At 34.7% G+C, this 22,762-nt stretch overlaps 1 protein-coding gene across 2 annotated transcripts in view; it reads left to right on the top strand.

The window, feature by feature from the left end:
• Positions 1 to 22,762, top strand: part of LOC124979573 (sodium channel protein type 2 subunit alpha) — a 139,348-nt gene that overhangs the window by 51,126 nt on the left and 65,460 nt on the right. For both annotated transcript variants that reach the window (XM_047543928.1, XM_047543927.1), the window contains 9 exons: positions 565 to 683; positions 9,497 to 9,586; positions 10,549 to 10,677; positions 11,248 to 11,339; positions 12,235 to 12,507; positions 14,960 to 15,023; positions 15,911 to 16,052; positions 16,202 to 16,408; positions 17,669 to 17,956. In XM_047543928.1, coding sequence (XP_047399884.1) covers positions 565 to 683; positions 9,497 to 9,586; positions 10,549 to 10,677; positions 11,248 to 11,339; positions 12,235 to 12,507; positions 14,960 to 15,023; positions 15,911 to 16,052; positions 16,202 to 16,408; positions 17,669 to 17,956 — 1,404 coding nt within the window. The remainder of the gene's footprint in view (positions 1 to 564; positions 684 to 9,496; positions 9,587 to 10,548; positions 10,678 to 11,247; positions 11,340 to 12,234; positions 12,508 to 14,959; positions 15,024 to 15,910; positions 16,053 to 16,201; positions 16,409 to 17,668; positions 17,957 to 22,762) is intronic.

The following is a 22,762-nucleotide window of genomic DNA, read 5'->3' on the forward strand; positions in this document are numbered from 1 at the left end:
ATATATTTTTATATTTCCAAAAGCAATGTCTAAATTCCCTTTTATGATCTCCAGTTCTATGCAAGGCACTTTGGTCTTCTTTACGTTTATGATTTCGCAGCATTGATGTTTTCCTTTCCGTGCCTCTCCAGAGAAATAATAATAAGTGACTTATAAGTGCCAAAAAGTTTTAGTCAAGTACACGCTGGAAAACCTTGAAGTCCTCGTGAGAAAATGATCTAAACCAGAAGTAACTAAACCCATTTTTATGCCTCCTGTGAATTTTAAATGCAGTTTTAAAATGTTGGTCTTAAAACTTGATAAAGATGCTAAGAATTCCTATGGCCCTGACAACAAATTTTCTGCACATTCTTTAAATTGTCATGCCACTTATTAAATTAAGAGAGTGTATAGTGCTCAGAAAGGAAAAATTCTATCATCCTGTCACATATTGGCAATTACTATGCTACTACATTATTTTATAGGGCAATATTTTTAAATATGGTCTCACCATTCCCTTAAAATATCCTTAATATATTTTCTAAATATTTTTGTGTGTGTATGTGTGTGTGTCTTCTTTTTCAGACATTTATAGTATTGAATAAAGGGAAAGCAATCTCTCGATTCAGTGCCACCCCAGCCCTGTACATTTTAACTCCCTTCAACCCCATTAGAAAACTAGCTATTAAGATTTTGGTACATTCATATCCTTTTAATAATGGTCGCTTAATGTGGTATTTTTTCTTTCCAAATTATTGAGCTGGGAATTTTCTAACTATATGTGGTTGGCTACATGCTAGATGCTCTTTCTTTTTCTTTCCTCTTACTTGACACCTAGCATGTTGCAAAATGGATTCGGAGGTAAGTAAAGCCTTGTTCCTCAACCTGGGTATTTCTCCTCCCACTCACTGCTCCCTTCATTTCTCCTTCACTCCCTTCTGAATTGCTCATGACATCAAGACTTCAGGGTTTTTTTTTTTTAAAACATGTTACCAGGTTCTCCTTTCTGTCTTCACATTTTACAGTGTTATATAATAATTTCCATGCACTAATTTTCTTTGCTGCTTTTACATTTGGAAAATACATGTACATAATCTGAACTATACAATTTTGCATCTTTCGATATGAATTCTACTGCTTTCTGCTTTTTATTTTAGCATTTGAAAGCTTTGAGTTAATAAGGGTTAAACATTTCTCTATATGTACACTAGCCTTTCTGATATTTCTCCAAGTTATCTTCCAGAAATATTCCATTAATTTCCCCCCTCTCTCTATATATATACATATATATATACATGTACATACATACATACATATATATGTGTATATATATATATATATACACACACACACACACACATATATATATATATACACATATCTTAGTTGTATTCTTCATTTTTCTTGTTGAAGTATCTACTCCCTAGAAATGGGATTGATGACACTGTGATAAGAGACAGAACTGCATTTACTCCTTGAGGTCAAATATAGTAGTTAGGAATAAAAGTTTTTTATTCTAGATCAGGGGAAATTGTCTGGCTGCAAGCAGCCCTGGAAAAGTCAATGGAGCAAAAGCTTAGAAGACTGGGGCTATGTCGGGCAAGGGCATTGATAGGAAGCACAAAGAATCCTTGGACTGAAGAGTGGTTTGTATCAGTAAAAGAGGTGAGGCAGGAGAACTGTAGCTCAGATAGGGCAATTTTTGGTCTTCTTTATTAAGAGCCATGACTTGGGAATCCCATGACATGGTCAGCACAGAGCCTAGTTTTAAGACTTACAGCATAAAAGCTCACTACCACTATCAGGCACAGAAAATATTTTGAATCAGATGAGTAGGAAATTTAGAACATGGGATAAATCATATATAGGACACTTTCCACAGTTCTAAAGGGAAGAGATATAAAACATACCTCCAGGCTTGCCTGATCATGAAGCAAATGATAGGTTTAGAAGCAGGACATAAAGCCTTCTTTGTGCCTCTAGTGCATCCCTCTCTCTCAGTTTTGCATAAGCATCAACACATTTTCATTTGATATTTGTTTTAGGTTGAAAATTTATGGTGTATTACCTTAAGCAATAAAGTTTCTTTATCTTTGTTTTATAAATAAGAGAATCCAGTTGTCTATGGAAAACAATGTCTTTGAGTTACCATTAGAAATGAAATATAAAGTTGGGATTTATATTTGGGTGTCCTGAATTATAAATGATGATCTATTATTAAATCCCAAGTGCAATGAAGAAATCTATCTATAAATTACTCATTATACTTTTAAATACTTTTATTTTAATTATTATGTACATATAATGTATATGTGAAACTATGTGAAAACTCAGACTTAACCCACAGCCCTGTTCATCTGGTAGGCACTGGGAGAATATGTATTCAATAAATAAGTGACAAAATCAGAGGTTAGAGAATCAGATACAAAACATGGGGAAAAAAGCAGATTTGAATGGATCAGAAAATTCAATTTGTCCTCTACCAAATGATGAGATGGAATGAAGAAAGACCAATATGAATGAAAAATTGAGTTTTTTTTTGAAAGATGATTGTAGAGAGATCATGTATTTCTTTGAAAATCTCATAAAATCTATCATCCTCACTCCATAAAAAATATTCCTAGGATGTCGTTAATTCAAACTTAAGACCTTTTGGAACAGAGACTGTCATGGTACATGGCACTGCCAGCTATAGGTTCTGATGGAAAAATCTGGGCACTGAGAACAAAGTTTCTGCCAGGAGCTCTCTAAATTGCCAGGTACAATTTGAATTTGAGGGTTTTCCATAAGAAAGAATTCAGTCTCCTTCTGACAAAGTCGGTAAGAGTTCTGCAGAGATGCAGGTTGAAGTGTGAAAGTGACCAGGTAAATAAATCTATTAAGGCATGTTAGGTTGTGGTGTTTATTCTCCTAGAGGCTTTGTGATGTGTAGCCACAAATTTCCTCCAAGGTAAACACTTAGATTCTCTTAAATCTCTAATTGCCTGAATGAAACTATTATATTTCAGATGTCTCATCTTGGAGTATAGATAAAAGAAAAGAAAAGGCAGGTGGGCTAACAGTCTAAGACAGACAAATCCAAATCCATCAGTCTATTGGGCGATGCTGGAATAGTTGATCAGAGATTCCAGTAAACAAATATTTATAACACACTAGTTTGTGACTGATTTTCACAATGACTTTGTCCTCTATGCCTCACAATGCAAACCCTTGATTCAAACCTTTGTTTTCTGACTTCAAGTGCAGCATCCTTGGCAATAAGTTAAAAATAATTATAAATGGTTACAGGTATATGTGGTGGACATTGGTAGAGATAATGAGAGTGTCAAAATGTCATCAGTTTTAGATTTACTTTACAGAAAGGCTGACAGGATTTTCTGAGCAGTTGGATATGGAGGATAATGGAATAAGAGAAGCTAAGGGTGACGCAAAGTGTTTAGTCTGATCAAGAAGAAAAAATAGTTATTGTTGACTGAGTCTGGGACAACTTTGGAGTTGGAGTAATTTGGTGGGTAAAATCAAGTACTTGGTTTTGAACTTGTTATGTTTGAGACACCTGTTAGACATTTAGTGGAAGAGTTGAGGAATGAGGTGCATATGCAAATCTGGAACTCAGGAAATTGTTGGGCTGCAGATGTAAATTTGGAAGATGTCAGTATAGGGACATTTTTTTCAAAATCACTGCACTGGACTAGGTTGCAAAAGACCTGAGACACTTTAAATCACATGATGGATACCAAACTGCCTATCGTCTACCAAAGGTTAGAAAATGAAAATCATAGGTTTGGGTATCAGAAAACCTACATTCAAATCCTTGTTCTGAGATTTACTTCTCGGTTCTGTGATGTTGAACATTCTCCTTCTTCTCCTTCTCCTTCTCCTTCTTCTACCAGGGATAGAACCCAGGGGTGCTTAACCACTGACCCACATCTCCGTTCCTTTTTATTTTTTGACACAAGCTCTCACTAAGTTGCTGAGAGTGTCTTTGAACTTGCAATCCTCCTGACTCAGCCTTCCAAGCTACTGGGATTACCGACATGTGCCACCACACCTGGCAAGCATTACTGCTTTTAATCTCAGTTTTCCATTTATAAATGATAATCATAATTTACAAATCAATAATAATAAAATGTATGACCAATACCTCAACCTAGGATCCATGACGAGCACTTGACAAAGGGTAAATATGACTGCTCCTGTTGGTAGTAGCAACAATTCTAGAAGCAACTTTTGTAAAGATTGGCAAAAGTCTTTCGTGTTACTTAAGGAATTCCACATAAAATTCTATACAAATCACTACTCAGTTTCAGCTTCTTCTTTCAAAGAAAAGGCTCTTTTGGTGCCAAAATTGGGAGCTTTAAATGACATTGTGAGCATCCCCAACCCTCTCACTCTTCAGAGGAGAGATGAGGCCCAGAGATGTTTAGTTCCTCTCTAAGTCTACATTTTCCATCAGTTGTAGGGCTAAAACTTCAGACCTGATCCTCTGGCTCCCAGCTCAGTGCTCTATGCATTCTTTATTCAACAGAAGAAAACTAATTTTTCATCAGTTAGATATAATATACCAGGGGCATTGCGATGTCTGTCTCTGTGCATTTCAAAGGTTCAGTGGCTCCAACGTACTAGACCTAGATGATACATATAAAATTTTTTAAAAATAATTTTCCATACAAAGAACTATACAAGTCTATAGGACAGGAAAAGTTACAACTTAGTGATTTTCCTTTCTGTTGCTTTCAATGTTCAAAGGTTATCCCTAGTTTTCTACCAGTAAATAGGCATTTGCTAATATTAAAATTAAACAATTTGAGAGTTAACTGTATATATGTGAATATATATTCACTATTTTCCTGGTTCATAAATATGTACTGATATCTAGAAAGAGACCTATTCTGCTTAATTCCTCATTTTTAGTTTAGAAAAACTCTCACATAAATCTTCTCTCTACATCTAGTTTATATGTTATATGTTAAAAATTCCTCTGCAACTTCTCTGCATGGTATTTATCATTACAAAGTTCTTGAACAGAGGAGCACACTGCCCTTCCTTAAGAATAACAGAAAAATTCTACATTTTATTTCCAATAAACAAACAATTAGTGGTAATAAAACCAGTTGATTATGATCTTAGCAGACAATGACTATATCCTATAAGAGTATACTGTTAGTCACATTTACATATGAAAACTGACCCCCAAAACTAAGCAGCTTGCTGAAGCCCTCCTGGCTGCTAAGGGATGTCTATGACCCTCACAGTTCGTGTTACCTCCCAGACAGAGGGGCAGGCCTGCCACGCTCCACATCAAAGCTCACAAGCACTTTCAGCATAAGCATGAAGGTTTTCCTCATATGTGCATACAGGAAAAATTTTACATTTCCAACTGGAAGGTCAGTATTCATCAGTAGGTTAACACACTTTTACTAATACCTAGTATTGAGAAATTAGTAGAAAATAAAAACTTTTTTCCTGACATTTTATAAGGTTAATCTGCCTCCTTTAGTTCATAAATCCAAGCTCTTATGAAAGTCTTTTTCCAAGATACATTGCTCTTTTGAAAAATGTACTCCAGTTTATGGTTTGGCTTTAGAGTTAGAAAATAATATAGGACTATGTATTTTCCTACTCATTTTAACCCTTTGACATGTGCCTTGAGGTTGAGTTTCTATATTAATATGTGGTATCACCAATACTAAAATTCATACCTGTATCTTTGCATTTGAATATTTGTGTGTTTAACTGAAACCATGCTTTGCAGTCACTCATCAAAATTCAGGAGAAAGTATGTGACTCATGAAATGAGTAATAATAAATTAATAATTATTAATAAAATTAAAGGATTTAGAAACTTTCTATTTAGATATACTTATGATATCCAAAGTGTACAAACTTGACTCTAGCTATCTCCTCTTTTATTTTAAAAGGAAGGAAAATACTCAAATTTGTTTTGAGGGTGTGTCAGAATTTTTAACTGAAGTGTTTATTTTCCTCTTAAATTTCTAATGCAATGTGGAAAACAACTGTTTTTGAGCATAATACATTATTATCAATGACTTTCTAAAAATGATCATTAGTCAATTAGTAATTAATGTTGAAATATATTTTATCTTATTAAATATAATTAAATTCTACTCCTATAAATAACATTTTTAAGAACCATAAAACTGTTGTTGAGTCCATATGTAACATTAATCTCATGAGACTGTTAATATCCACCTTATGTTTATTTCTGTATCCTACCTTTTTATAAAATGCAGAAAACTTTATTCACAATATGTGTGAGGTTTGTCATTAAAGGGATATTTTAAGGTGCTTCAGGGATATGTAACTGGTAGATCTAATAAGACAGACATTATTGTGAACAACTTTCTACTGAAAATGTCTTTTTTATCTCAGTACTAAAACAAAAACATGGATTGGCCAGAGTGAAGCAGAGAGCATTTCCAGAGAGTGGAAATAGCAAGACCTTGGTATGAGAAGGGCCATATGAAACCCTCATAACATTTCCAAACAAATTACAAAATCATTGGAATGGAGATAGTACAATAAAGAGAAAAGAAGTTGAAACTGCAGTGTACAGGGGTCAGAACTCTTAGAATCTTGACTCTATGTTAAGACACTTGATCCTCATTCTAAGGAGTAGTGGAGAGCTACAAAAACAATCCAAATTACGTTTCCAAAGGTCATTTTGGTGCAATGCGCAGAATAGATTAAAAGGAGCCAAATATGAATTCAGAAAGATCACTGTAGAGGAAACTGCAATAATGTAGATGGACTATTAGACTTGATTTTAGTTTTGATGAACCCTGGAACATGCAGTTATATGGGGATGGAAAATGGCAGACTAACTATGGAGACAGCAGGCAGAGTTGACAATGTTTTGTTGGATGTGCAGACTTAAGAAAAGAGAGAAATCCAAGTTTATTCCTAGGTTCCTGGCTACATCATGAGACATTTTTAAGATACAGAGGTATCCAAGGTATTTAGAGGTATTTAGTCAGAGCAAAGGGATTAGAGGAAAAGATTATTAGTTCAGTTTTAGACCTGAAAGTCTTTTAAATGATTTTGAAGTGTCAATCAGGTATGTCAGTGCAGTTGTTATATAGACAATTGAGTATGTGCAGTTGTCATGTAGACAATTGAGACAAAGTGTCACCTAGAAAGAAGTATTTCATTTTGGTGGGCATGCAGATGGTACCTGAAGCTATGTTTTCTGAAGAGCTCTACTAGAATGAGGATGGTAGGACAGAGAAAATGGCTTAGATATTCTGTATTTTTTTTTTTTCAAAAAGGGAAATACAGTTTTCAAGGGATACAGAAAAAATGTTTCCCCTGAGGCATGAAGAAACTAGGGACTTGAAAGCAAAAAGAAAACTTAATGAAAATGGGAGGGATGAACCTTATTTCATGTCAAATAAAAACTCAAAATCATCCTTTTGTTTTTTAGTGACAAAACATGGAGATGTTTTTCATCTTTAGCAAGAAAAGCTGGCAGGCTGAGTATGTGATAGATACATATGGAAAAGAAAGATCAACAGCTCTTTTAAGAAGTGTGACTGTGAAATGGAGAAGAGTGGATGGCCTGGAAGCAAGTTGAGGAGGGGTGTGGATTACAGGGATGGTCTCCTTCTTCCCCAGGATGGGAGGGGCATAAGTAGTTTGTATTGATGGGAAGAGGCCAATGAAGCGGCAGACACTAAAGGTAAAAGAAGGAAGAAGTAAGAGGATGCTGACATATTCTAGAAAGGTAGAAGGTGTTCAGGGTATGGGCAAAGGAATGGAAAACTTTCACACTGTAACTGGAAGGAGGAGAGGATACATCCCAGTGTAGAGAGGTTTATCAATTTGGGGGTGGGAAGTGGAGCTCTGTGCCATCTTTTCTCTCTGTGAAGTAAGAGATGAGGCCCTCAGCATGCAATGCAGAGGAAAGCAAGAAGAGGGTTGCTGATCAAAGTAAAGTGTAGGATGCTCAAAATTATCTTTGTGGGGAGTAGAAGGTGGGCACAATAGAGGGATACAAGGCTGCTGAGGACCCCCAGGTTAGTGATGACGCATTTAGAATGGTGTGACCATCTGCCAAAGAGGATTATGTGTTTCCCCAGCAGGGCCAGGCAAGGCACACAGGAGTCTCTGGTTTTACCTACTAACAGTAAGGCATCTTTAATTTTATCTTTTGTTTGTTTTTAGCAATAAAGGAAGACTGTGTTTCTTCTTTGAAATGGTGTTTTCTGTGTTCTCTAGATTGTGGTGCCCTCACGTGGCTGATCCACATCATTCAGTTATATCCATGTGGATGCCTTTGAACAAGCTGAGAATTAAGCAAGGCCTTATAACTTTGCTACTAAAAACAAAAATCAGTTATTACTTTGAATAAAACCAGTTGCAAAGAAACTTCTTTCTATATTAATATATCACTGCCTACTGACTGTCCTATGTGTTGCATTTGGAATATTGTTGATGTTTTGTGATGTGTAAGCAACATGATGATTTAATAATAAGAATAGAGTGAGAAGGAATGTCAGTAGGATTTAGTCTCTCCCTGAGACATTTACAATTCACGTCAAAATTCACGTTAATAGAGTTTGCTGTATTATATAATTGAAAATGGATCTTTTTTTGTGCTTTATATGAAATATGAAAGTCATTTCACTTACCTGACTACTGAATTTTTTTTTTTTTCTGTTTTATCGAAATAAGACAAAGTGAATGGCACTGGCTATACCTACATAGGCAAAGTGGGATAGAATGAAACAGACTGTACAAGCACTGTTCTCTATTATCAAGGAAGTAAGGAAAGCAAATTGTTGAGCATCTACTATGTACCAGGTGCATGAAGTTGTAGGAGATGTGACATATTTTGACTAATTTGATTCTCATAGCAATCTTGTAAAATGGTTAGTTATTGTTTTCTTACTTTCAACAATATCATATGCCAGTTAAGACTCAGGGAACTTCTTAAGTAATTTGGCCTTAGTTACAAACTCAATGAGCATTAACACACAAAATCAAGTAATGAGCATTAACACCAGCCACTTTCTCACACAATTCAGAATATTATGAGCAATTACAGTGTATTAGCATTTAACAAGGATCTTATTATAAGACATTTTTCCAGTATGAACCTTAGAATGACGTTATAATACATTTAATTAATTACTTGAATACTTCTGTTGAGTTTTTGCCAAGGTTTACTTACATGCCGAACTTGCAGTTCTATTATTTAGTTGAGTCTGTTGCTAAGAAAACTTATATTGATAAATTATTTACCAATGAACTCATTTCTTAGCATTTAATCTTTTAAATATCTAAGTGCATATAAGTAGTCCCAAGTTAGTTGATGGTTTGGGCTAAAGATGCTCTACAAATAGATTGTTGAATAAGAGAAATGGAAAAAACAATGAAAAAATAATGAGTATAAAATAATAACCATGGAAACTTTAACCTTCAGGTAGTAAAGGCATGGTAGTGCATGAAGCTAAGGTTTTTCTATCAATCTTTATGTTCCTTGACAATTTTCTACTTTTTTCAATGTGCTTATTATGTGCACAATTCTTACCAACTGTGTATTTATGACCATGAGTAACCCTCCAGACTGGACAAAGAATGTGGAGTAAGTAGAATTTTTTTTTAATATCTTTCAATATTGAAAACCCTTGATATTTCAAGTTGTGCCTTTAACATCTTTTGGCTTTTTCAGTTTCTTTAACAAATCATGCCAGCTACTTTAAACCAGACACAGATTCAAATTCATTTCCATCACTGATTCCCTCTAGGACAAAGCTTGCCAAGGCTTTCTCAGTTATTCAGACTACTTCAGTGGGTTGACTGTTAATATTTGTAGCCATTTAGCTTCCTTGTTTTTTCTGTTAAACATTACCAAATATTACTAATACCTACCAATAAAAATTATGTTTAACCTATATTCCTTTTCTCATGTTATCACAGTTTTATGTGTTAGTATTATCTATTTCATGGTCCTTAATGGTGCATATTCTATGAAACACATATGTTCCATTCATTTTGGGAATAATTTCTATTTGATTATATCAGATTGATAGTATATTTCAAATAATATCATCATATAGAATTTTATTATTTGGATCCTTTAAATTAATTAATACAGACAGTACAATATTCATTTATTTACATTCAATAATAATGTCTTTCAGAATTTAATGGTACTTTTTGCCTTACACCCTAACTGCACTCCATATTGTAGGGAGACCAATGTGCAAACCTCTGTTTTATTTGTTGTTTAAGTCAACCTTTAAGATATGTACACATCCAGGGGCTGGGGAGATAGCTCAGCTGGTAGAGTGCTTGCTTCGTAAGCACAAGGCCCTGAGTTCGATCCCCAGTACCACAAAAAAAAAAAAAAAAAAAAAAAAAAAAAAAAAAAAAAGATATGTACACATCCAGAGTGCAACATAGCTCAGTGGTAGAAAATATGCTTAGCATCTATGAAGACCTAAGTTCAATCCCTATCACCCATAAGGGGAAAAAAAAAGTGTGTTCATGTAAATTGCGTAAGGTCAAAAGATCTTTAATGTAAGTTTGACTATTTTCTCTCAGGTACACCTTTACAGGAATTTATACTTTTGAGTCACTTATTAAAATACTCGCGAGGGGCTTTTGTTTAGAAGACTTTACATTTCTTCGGGATCCATGGAATTGGTTGGATTTCACAGTCATTACTTTTGCGTAAGTTTCTTCATACATTTTCTTTCCTGGAAGAGTAAATCACTGGTGGGAGTTTATATTTCTTCTTGGTGGCTTCCCTTGGCAGATTGAAATTTTTCTTTAGTTATCTTGTGAGTTTAGAGTATTTTTCTTCCAGTCAAATTATTCAGTTTGGAGAAATTAGGAACCATCATAATAAATTCTGTGGCTTTGGTTTCACTTAGCACTGTAAAGTAATGATATTACATCTCCCAAATAACAGATTATGATCAATGACAATGCCATTTTTCTCTTAATTGGGAAATTTGATAGCAACAATCATCGAAGTTGAAATGGTCTTGATTAAAGACCAAGGTAGACTTAGATTTCCCTAAATTCTGAATAACTCTGATTTAATTCTACAGGTATGTAACAGAATTTGTAAACCTAGGCAATGTTTCAGCTCTTCGAACTTTCAGAGTCTTGAGAGCTTTGAAAACTATTTCTGTAATCCCAGGTAAGAAGAAACTGGTATAAGGTGGTAGGCTCCTTATATCTCCAACTGTTTCTTGTGTTCTGTCATTGTGTTTGTGTGTGAACTCCCTATTGCAGATATGTGACAGAGTTTGTGGACCTGGGCAATGTCTCAGCGTTGAGAACATTCAGAGTTCTCCGAGCATTGAAAACTATTTCAGTGATTCCAGGTGAGAGCTAGGTTAAACACCGAGGCTGACTTTAGCTGCACTGGTGCTACATCACTGCTTTCCTTAGGCAGGAGCCTCGTTGCTTGGTGCATACCGCAAATAACTATGTAAAAAGCAAGAATTGGTACATCATATTTTGGATGGATTTGATTCTTTGCTTTTTACTAGTTGCTTTCTTTTCGACTGTTCTAAATCAGCCTTTGAGTTTAACAAATTTTGCATGAGGCATTTGCAGTATCAGGCTACCTGGTTTGCATTCTGTAACATCAAGCTTTCTGCAATAGAAGCTAAACTAAGAGACATTCAAACTGACCATGGTCATTCGAATTTGACCATGTAGGCCCAAAACTGGCAATCTTTTTAACTGCAGGTAAATAAAAGAGCAAGGGATAGCATGAGTGCTGCATGGGGCTCAGTTTTCAGATGTCTTCCTTTTTTTAAACCCATACTCAAGATTTCAGATTCACTAATTTATAACCTCATAATTCAATGACTGCAAAATTTCTCATTATTCTATTCCTATCGACGTTTCTAAAACCAATGAGGGGTTAGAGAGTAAGACATCTGCAAATAAAAGCAAAATATTTACACAAGGTTGAGTTTAAGCATGAATAACAAATTCATTTCTTTTGCTCTAAGGAGTGTTTGGAAACACACATTTAGTTCATTTCCTTTCACAGTTTTCTAATGAACATACAAGTTCTGCTTTCATTCATTTTCACCAGCTAGCAGGCTTTTCATGAAATGTTATTCAATCACAAGCATTACACTAATATTGTTGGCATTCTGCATGACATTTTTATTTTCCAGGACAAGTTCATGATTTTTTTTTTTTTCTTAGTAAAGTAGCTATTGAATAGTGCATTAAAATTCCTCCCTCTGGCTCTGTTTGTAGGCCTGAAGACCATCGTGGGGGCCCTGATCCAGTCAGTGAAGAAGCTCTCGGATGTCATGATCCTGACTGTGTTCTGCCTCAGTGTGTTTGCTCTGATAGGCCTGCAGCTCTTCATGGGCAACCTGAGGAATAAATGTTTGCAATGGCCCCCAGATAATTCTTCTTTTGAAATAAACATCACTTCCTTCTTTAATAACTCCTTGGATGGGAACGGTACCACTTTCAATAGGACAGTGAGCATGTTTAACTGGGATGAATACATTGAGGATAAAAGTAAGATATACTCTTTTAACCATTAAGTTGCTGAGTTCTTTAAATATTAAATGTATGGTGGGAATTATCTCACTTTGATGGGAACAACATAACTTAGACTAATTTAAGACAATTTACTTCATATAATAGGGATATCCAATGATATCTCACTCCTTTTTCTATGTTATAAGAAAATTACATTTGAAAATATGTTATCTTTTTCTAAACCATTGTGATAAGCAGTTCCATACTATACTATATAAACAGGTGAAGAGTTTCATACATCTTAATAAATGAGTCAATAGTTTGAGCCCTTCAGTGTATTATGCTGATATATATTATTAAGATCACTGAGGAAAATAATTTGTACCTATCTGGTTGACTCAACACATCCATTGAGAATATATGTTATATCCGGAAGTAGAGAAACCACTTGCTAAGAAGCCACCAGAACTTGTACACGAATCAGAAAGTTACGCATCCTGGTTCAGTCATTCACTTGTTGATATTCCAATTCATTCCTTTGGTGTCATTCATTGTATTATAGTTGTAATTTGATTTTATTTTAAGCACAATTATAATTATTGAATAATTATAAGAGGTCATATACTTCAGCATTATTTCTTATGATTGAGACCAACCTCTCTGTTCTTTGGTAGCCCCAGTCCTTTCCTCTTCATGTACTATTAGGCTAGCCAAATTCCTCTGGTCTCTTGATTACCCATACTCCGCTGGAATATTTACTCTGAGATATCCTACATGGTATACATGTATTTTAGGAGTATAAGAAATTGTATCACTTCTCACATTATAGTACTGTTTAAAAAGTTAACATTCTTACGAAGATTTATATTTGAGAGAAAAAATTCATTGGATAAATGAATAAATCTAAAAACTAATTATGAGGTTTCACATTTATTAATATATAATAACAGTATAATGACAAGCTTTGCCCATAAATTTTTTTTCTATTTCTGGTTGTTTCCCTCAGATCAATTTTTATTATAATATTTTGGACAGATGACAGGGTATAACCAGATTAAGACTATACACATATACTCCCTACAGCAGTATCTGTCTTACAGAATTCTCACTAATATTGACTATTTTTGCATTTTAAAATCTTTGGATAGAAGGAAAAATGGACCACAGTATTCTTTTTTTGTTGTTGTTGTTGTTGTTCCTCAATTATTAGAGAATCAAAATACTTTTAATACTATCATTAAGTAATTACAAAGTGAATCATCTGTTGACTTTTTATCCATTCTTTATCAGTTACCTTGGAGGAATTCATATGGAATTTTTAATTTATCAAGTATATTAAAATTTTGTCTTTTATTTTGGCCAGTAAATTCCCCAACTTGTTTTCCATCTTATTGCTTGTTTTTGATGCCTAAGTGATTTTAAATTTTAGGCAATCAAATAAACAAACTTGTTGTCATTTTTTTCTATTTTTGTATTCAGAAAATACTTCTTGATTAAGACATGAAAATAATCACCTATTATATTCTACATATGAAATAGTCATGTATATTCTTGATATCATGTGTATTGAACTTGTCTTTAAATCTATAAAAATCTAGAATTATTTTGTTTTTTGGCAGTACTGGGGGCATCAAACCCATAGAATTATTTTTAATATTTATTTTGACATCAGAATCTAAAATTTGTTTACAAAATATGACACAGATTTACCTACATCGTCTATTAGAATATCCTTGAGTAAAGGACTAAAGTATTCTTAAATAGTAACATAATAAATTTGGGAAGTTCATATATGTGTGTGTTTGTTTATATGCATATTTTCAGGTTTTTGTTTGTGAATATATAAATATGCATTTTGTATGTTTCCTGAGCTCATCTCTGTACCTTATAAAAACAATGTTATTTCTTTAAAAATAAAAATTAGATATAATTGACATTTATTTCCAAAAATAAAAAGTTCATTTTTTTTTTCACTTGAAAGATAGAAATCAAGCAAAATCCCAGAACAGAACATTGGAAGTAGGAACAAAAACTTAAGCCCATTTCTCACAAGAAATTAAGTGAAAATGGGTAGGGAAAAAAAGTTTGAATTATTTTGCATCCAGGCAAAAAGTTTTTGTAAAGTAAAAATTTATTTGCTTATAAACACTTAGAAAAAAAGGTTTCCCTCTCTCACTTTGTTCCAAAAAGCAGCCTTAATTTCTCAGCATTTTTTTTTTTGCAATAAATACTGACATGAAAATACTATCATAGTTATTCCTTTGGAAATGTTTCTTTCTAAAGTAAATTTTCTAAACACATATTTAATCAAAAATGTTATATTATGAAACTACTTACTATGAAAATCTTTTAGTCATACATATTTATTATTTTATTTACCTTGTTGTGATTGAGAACATTTGTAGGTTTTGTTACCTAAGCACAATGTAATGCCAAAGTGTTCTAAAGTCTTTTTAATGATTCTCTCTATTCCTTTCTCTTCAAATAGGTCACTTTTATTTTCTGGAAGGGCAAAATGATGCTCTGCTCTGTGGCAACAGCTCAGATGCGGGGTAAGTTGTGCTTCGTATTGATTCTCAGCCCTCATTGCTCCTTCAGCCTCAATAACTTGTCACCTCCCACCCAGCCAGCCCCATACACTCTTCATTCAAAGCACTTCATAAATTCCACTTCACACTGGTTCTCAGAATAGCCAGGGTAAGTGTGGATTCTCACCTCCTTCACACACTCATATACAGCAATTATTTTTCCATTCTGGGTCGCATCTAATCTTCCAAATTAGCTCAATGGAAAATAGAGAGAAAAGCAGTGCATATACATAAGAAGCTTAAGTTAATAGAATTCATAAGCACATACTGGTAGATATGTGACATTTTATTTATGCTAATGTACTCTCCATGGCTTAAAATGCAAAATCTCTGAAGATAATGTCGATATCTGAGGCATGGTAACTATATGTCTAGCACATTTAAGCCAAGTGCATAAAAACAAAAACACAGTGTGAAATTGCCTCATAGATTTGTTCCTTCCCTAATCTTTGTATTTTTCCATATGATAAGTGGGCATAATAATATACCCCACACTCACACTCACTTCTGCCTCAAGACGTCCTCAGTGAATATCAACTTTCCCTGTAGACTTATTTATCTGGTCAAGTCTTCTAGTCACAGAAGACATTAATCAGGATATGATTGCTTTTATATGGAGATGTGATAAATATAACTTGACAGTTATGAATCACAGAAAAATCCACAAAATAAACTTAACAGATTGTTATGGTAAATCAGTTTGCACACTGAAGGGTGGAGTGCTGGGTAAGGTTAGAGGAACGGCTTTCTCTAGAATCTATATTGAACAGACTGGCATCCATTGGAACAGAAAAACCGATCAGTGGGCTTACAGCTGCTGACTTCCTCTCCTTGCTCTAACCTAACTACAGCCAGTGTCCCGAAGGATACATCTGCGTGAAGGCTGGACGGAACCCCAACTATGGCTACACAAGCTTTGACACCTTCAGTTGGGCCTTCTTGTCTCTATTCCGTCTCATGACTCAAGACTTCTGGGAAAATCTTTATCAACTGGTGAGAACAGACATAATGATTCTTCTGGGAAGCATGAAGTGTGAAATACAGAGATCAAGAAAATTGCTGTAGAATATTTTATTGCTTTAGAGTGGGAGTTTGTAATATCCAATGTGAAATTTATTAAAATGTCTCTTCCCCTTTTACAGACACTGCGTGCTGCTGGGAAAACATACATGATATTTTTTGTGCTAGTCATTTTCCTGGGCTCATTCTACTTAATAAATTTGATCCTGGCTGTGGTGGCCATGGCCTATGAGGAACAGAATCAGGCCACACTGGAAGAGGCAGAACAGAAGGAGGCAGAATTTCAGCAGATGCTTGAGCAGTTAAAAAAGCAGCAAGAAGAAGCTCAGGTATAGTTAGCAAGCATAGGAACCTTCTGTTTCCATCTCAATTCTCTGACCTAAGTATTAGGATTGGTGGCATGATGGCTGACATTAGAGACCTGTCATGTGTAGTGCAAGGAACCCATTTGGCTGTTAACTTAGCACTTTATTTTGGTCATTACTATCAAACATGGAAAAGTATAACTGCTTTTTGTCTCACTATGAGAAAATAATTAACACCCTCATTAACACAAGTTCATAAAGTAGGAAGACCTACATACCCTTCAATCAGACTATTTTCTTAACCTTCCAGGGAAGAATTTAGTTATAGCTATTTCCATGATAGGGTCGATACAAGTGGGAAAGTTCCGAAAATTAGAGTCAAACCAAGAAGATTATTTCATAGAGTCTAGAAGGCAAAGATTATTTGATGTTTGTTTCTCCTGCACATGAAATATGTAAAAACAGGTTTGTTGGTTAATAAGAAATCACTAGAACACTAACATTTTATACTATCCACCCTTTAACTTGGACATGAGTCTTCAAAATGAGGCAAGTATATCTTTAATTATATTTACCTGACTTATAGCATCAACTCATTCAATTGCCTTATTTTGTCTCTTCTTGGCTATTGATTGCAATTGCCTTCTGTCTCTAACTATCCCTAAATAAAAGTCACAGAAGGAAGTTATGCTGAGATAGTAGGACCAACCTTGGTTGTATTTTTTTCAAAAACTGTACTATTATAATTTATAGATAAAGGTAGACCCCTGATCCAGGACTCCCTAATACACATCTTTAATATGTCTGTGTTGTTCATTTCCTACTGAAATTCTCAATATAAACAGAAAGCAAAAAGTTTATTAAAATCAAATACTCAACTGAATTAAATTCAATAATTCAGTCTAGCACTAAAGTCCTTGCCAAGTTGAGGTGTGATGCAAGGCAAATGACTACCTCCGATTTAAATAGGAAATCTTTAACTTAATTCTTCCTTCTTAAAGTATTGCTTAAATCATTGAGAGATGGGATGCCATTTTTGTGTCTCGTTCATGTTGTAGATAACTGGTACACACAATGGGCTGTCCTCATTCACAAGCGTCAACATTCATGTGTATGTTGATTTTGGTTTTTGTTCAGTCTAATGAACAAGTACTGCTTTTCAAATATAGAACAAAGTGAGAACTGCTTCCCAGGACCATATACTATATTAAAGAAAAATGAAGCAGCAACACAGACACATTTAAATGTTCATCTGCACTGGCCATTTGCTTTGTGCCCTTCTAGGCAGCAGCTGCAGCCGCATCTGCTGAATCCCGGGACTTCAGTGGTGCGGGTGGGATAGGAGTTTTCTCCGAGAGTTCTTCAGTAGCATCGAAGTTGAGCTCCAAGAGTGAAAAAGAGCTGAAAAACAGAAGAAAGAAAAAGAAACAGAAAGAACAGTCTGGAGAAGAAGAGAAGGAAGATGGAGTCCGAAAATCAGAATCTGAAGACAGTATAAGAAGAAAAGGCTTCCGGTTTTCCTTAGAAGGAAGTAGGCTGACATATGAAAAGAGATTTTCTTCTCCACACCAGGTAAAACATATTAGGTGACATAAATTGCACTTTCATAATGAGATTTTTCAAAGTATATGCCAGGATTTGATAGAGGAAAAGCTGCCTTTCCCTTGGATGGCACAAATGCTTTCAGAATGGTAGTGGCCATCAAGTGTTTTGGTTGTTGCCTCAGAGATGTGAGTTTTACAACTTTTTTGGAATCCCAAGAAGGGATTTTAGATCCCACTGAGTTTGGGAAGGTTTATGGTTTTGAGGTTTTTTTTTGAAGACTTAAGCCTCTCTGGGCAGTTTTCCACAGAGGAATTATCAGCAGATGGTTCCCATCACTCTTAGCTTCTGTGCCTGGACCCAGTGAACTGGGTTTTCTGAGTGGCAGGGCCCCAGAAGTATATCAGGGACACTTTCAGACCATCTGTGCAGTTGGTCCCATCCCTGTGCAAACTTGACATGCCAGTGCACTTCATGCCCTTGTTTCAGAGGGGACTGAAGCACACTTTTTCTAGAAGTGTAGTCAGAATTCTTTGGTAGAAATGCACAGAGGAAGATTTATAACACTAAATAAACAGTGATGCTTAATTGTACTTGATTTTCCATGTCTGATGTTAAACATAGGACTTGCATTCAAAGAACATGCAGATTTATATACTGCAGCATATACATCACCAGATGTCTCAGGCTTATGCACCCACACAAGCTCTTGAAAACTTAAAACTTAGGATCTTTTAAAATTACCAAGAGAATTCCCAGGAATACACAGTTCCTCAGATGACAGTTTCACCAGGAGTGAAACCTTAATGTCCATATAGTAACAATAACTATTACAACATTGATCGTGATTCTGATGCTACTATGTGCACATTGCATTGCTATTTGCAACATAAGTTTGTTTGAATCTATTATTTCAACCCAGGCAGGGACTGAATTTATTATCATCTCAAATTTTCAGAAATGAAGAGGAGAAGGTGTATGCTTTGTTGAGTGACTATTTTAAGTGTGCATTATTTTTACACTATTCTAATGCTAACAACTCTGGTACCTAGTATTATTAGTAGTATTGTTGTTACTTTCTTTTCTTTCCTTTCCTTTCCTTTCCTTTCCTTTTCTTTTCTTTTCTTTTCTTTTCTTTTCTTTTCTTTTCTTTTCTTTCTTTTCTTTTCTTTTCTTTTCTTTTCTTTTCTTTTCTTTTCTTTTCTTTTCTTTTCTTTTCTTTTCCAGTCTGGGGATTGAACCTGGAGCCTTGTGCATATAAGCCTTGCCTCTGAACTACAATCCCAAACTGTATAGTATTTTTTCACTGTAGTTTTGGTGTGGTGAAGTTAAGTAGTTGCCCAATGTCATATAATTATTAAGGGCTGAGGTACTATTCAAATTTGGCCTGACCCGCAAAACCCTTGAATGTTCCACTTTATCGGACATTCTACAAAGAATACTTTTTAAAACTGATAAGGAAATTTATAATCTAATTTCATTTAAAATATACACATATCTAGGATTACACTTGTGCTTTATACCTTTTTTAGTATAGACAGTCTCCCTAACATTACTTTTAATATAAATACATCCTTTGTAGGTCAACTTCATTCATTCCAAATCCAAATAACACTATGAGATGAGATAAATAGGGTTGAATTAAAATTTAAAATATAATTCATTTTTAATTATATTGAAATGTTTACATGTTCTCTGTCATTGCCTTTTCTCAACTGTTGTCGTTTTATTGGGAGAAGCGTTAATCAATAAATATGAATCCCTTTAAAAAAAAGATCTTCTTTCTAAAGCAATGGTCATTTCACAAAGAAAAAAAAAAGGAAGGTAAGAGGGGGAAGAGAAGAAAGAATGAAAGGGAGCAAGGGAGGGAGGGAGGAAGGAAGGGAGGTTATTTTGGCCTAGGTTAAATCATAACCTAAATTAGCCCAAATTTGTTTTAATTATATCCTAAGGTAGCCTAAATTAGAAACATCATCAACAGTTACTACAGAGATTCAATATTTCAAATACAGTGTAACTAATTCCAGGAAAAATTGTGAAGCCCAGGAAGGGTAGGCTCTGGCCCTCCCATTTCTGCAAAGATAATCTTTCCCCAGTACTGTCTTCTCCATATGGTGGCATGCCTGTTTCCCAGCTAGTTGGGCATTACAAGTGATCACCAACTTATAACACATGACATTTATTTCTTAAGCAGTCTCACAAACAAGTGGTTAAGAAAAGGAAAGTGGAGAGAAAGGGTGGAAGGGATGGGGTGACAGCAGGAGACAGAGAAAGAGAACTTCAAAATCCCACTAACCCCACTTTGCCTGCTCTTAAGGCAATATTAAAATCATCAAACCAAGTAGATGTGCTTAACCTAGGTGCAGCATGGAGGGCCCTTAGCTTCAATTAGACTTTTCAAAGGTCTAAGACTCAAAAATATCAAGAACTACCATTTTGTTATGATGGGATGGAAAAAGAGATTGTGTTCATAACCATTTCTGCTTTCATACTGAAAAAAAAAAAACCCAATGTAGGCTTTTACTGTAAGATTACAATTTCCTCAGTAGAGTAGGTGGAAATATGAATTATTTCTTAGACTTCCATTTGATTTGTTGGTGTGGGAATGGGGGGGAGAAGGAAGTTAAGAGTGCAAACTCTAATCAAGTCTTAAGATAATCTGAGTATTTTGTTTTGAAGCCTTTTAAAGATAGAGTTGACCTTCTGAAGTTATTATTTTCTTCCTTATTTGTGATAAACCAGGTGTTCTGTTTTCTAGAGATTTGTTGGTATAAAGGATTTTTCTTATTGGTCATCTTTTACTTGTGGAACAGCATTTGATTACAATAAATTCATGAAATTAATATAAGCATAAGAAATTGATGCTAACAGGAGTGCAACCATTTGTCATATAGCAGTCACATGCAAATACACTCTTGTACAGTTTAAATAAACTTTGACTCTTGAGAAATATTGTATGCAATATAATAACATATTTCTTTCCAAACTTCTGTAGTTCTAATTGTATGGAGTAGTTAAACTATAATCTCTTACTCTTGTAGTTAAACTGTAATCTCTTACTAAAGTGATACCTATAAATAATTTCTTCTTTATTTCTAACTACCAAGTATTTCTTCTGCTCTTCTTTTGCACTAACAATGACCAGTGGGTCACAAATCCTGTAAATCCTGTTACTATAATGTCCTCACAGCTAATTCAAATCCCTATGGAGAGAAAAAAGACATGCAAGAAATTGTGCAGTGTAGGAGATGCTTTTAAAAATAACCACTCATATAGAAAGCAATAAAGGAAAGAATTATTCTTAACAATGAAGTTGATAATAGGATGAAATAACATAAGAACAAAAAAAGGAAAGAAGACTTCTTCAGGGGAAGAAGGTAAATTTTCAGAGACATGCTTCTTTCTGTAAATAATGAATAATATCACATAAGGAAGCTTCTCACATTTATAGACATTGTTGAGAAACAAATGATGGCTCAAAAATAAAATTAGGGGCTGGGGTTGTGGCTCAGTGGTAGAGACACTGGGTTTGATTCTCAGCACCACACATAAATAAATGAATAAAATAAAGGTCCACCAACATCTAAAAACATATTTTAAAAATTAAATTAAAGGCATATTCATTGATCAGGGAATGGAAAAGTGATAATAATTATAATTTTACAAAATAGTTAAAACTGAATAATAATTTTACTTGACTTTATATCTGTGGAGAGAAAAAAGATCGAGCTAATAATCACAGAAATCCAACTCAATCTGGCTTTAGCAAAAAAAAAAAACAAAAAAAAACAAAAAAAAACAGAGAGAAAGAGAGAATCATTAGATCATGTAAATAATGTCCATGAGTAGCTCTAGGCATGGCTTCATCCAGGATCTCCAAACCTTATTGTGACCAAGTCTTTCCCCATATCTCAGTCCTGGTCCCTCCAGCACCCTGCAATACCAAGCTTAATTGAAAAGGCACCTCTTTCCTAACAGTTGTAAAAGAAAGGCATAGTTGTCAATGGGCCAAGCAGGACTCCGTGCTCCTCTTTAAATGACTTTGTGGGCAAGTGTATAAAATGCACTAGTTGGTGAAGCTGGGACATTGTCCGATTACTGCATCAAGAAATTGGGATTAGTGTGTCCCAATTTAAATGGTCTGAGAGTTGAGCATTGTTTGAGACAGACGGGCACTGTCAACAGAAGAGGATATTGGTGAAGTAAAAATAAGTGTTCAATTTAGTGAGGTTACAAAAGTAGACTAGTAAATATAGGGAGTAGTTCATTCTCCTCAATGCTGCTATGACTAAAAAACAAGGTAAATGGCATGATGGAAAGGTCAAGGTCACCATTTACAAAACTGTAAATGATTGTGATCAGATTCTTAGTGAAAACCAGGTTTTTGTAAATAGGGTGCTCTTCAGATTTCTTGAGACAGGAGAGTGAAAATCAGGGAATGAATCATACAGTTATTTCAGCTTGATTTGTTTAATTTATTCATGAAGATCATTATAAAATATGCAAAGGGAAGGGGAGAAGCTGCTCCCTGAACTATAATTAAACAGATCTACTAGCAAGATGGATTTTATTTTCTTCTGTGGGAAGATCTGCATCAGGGTGTGGTCGCTTGTGAGCTCTTACTGAATATATTTTTGGCTTCAAAATCTCTAGATGTAGGTGCATATTTAGTTGCTTTCCACTCAATTGTTAAGTGAAATTAGCATCTAAAAAAGAGTAGCAAAAATTGCTGTTCTGGGTGTCCATAATAACAGAAGACTGTCACTGAAATACTTCTGACTCCACTAAGGTACAGGTAAAGTAGAAGAAAATGAGAAAGCTTAGGGAAAATAAAGG

Source organism: Sciurus carolinensis, chromosome 3 (assembly GCF_902686445.1).
Source record: "Sciurus carolinensis chromosome 3, mSciCar1.2, whole genome shotgun sequence".
Classification (NCBI taxonomy): domain Eukaryota; kingdom Metazoa; phylum Chordata; class Mammalia; order Rodentia; family Sciuridae; genus Sciurus; species Sciurus carolinensis.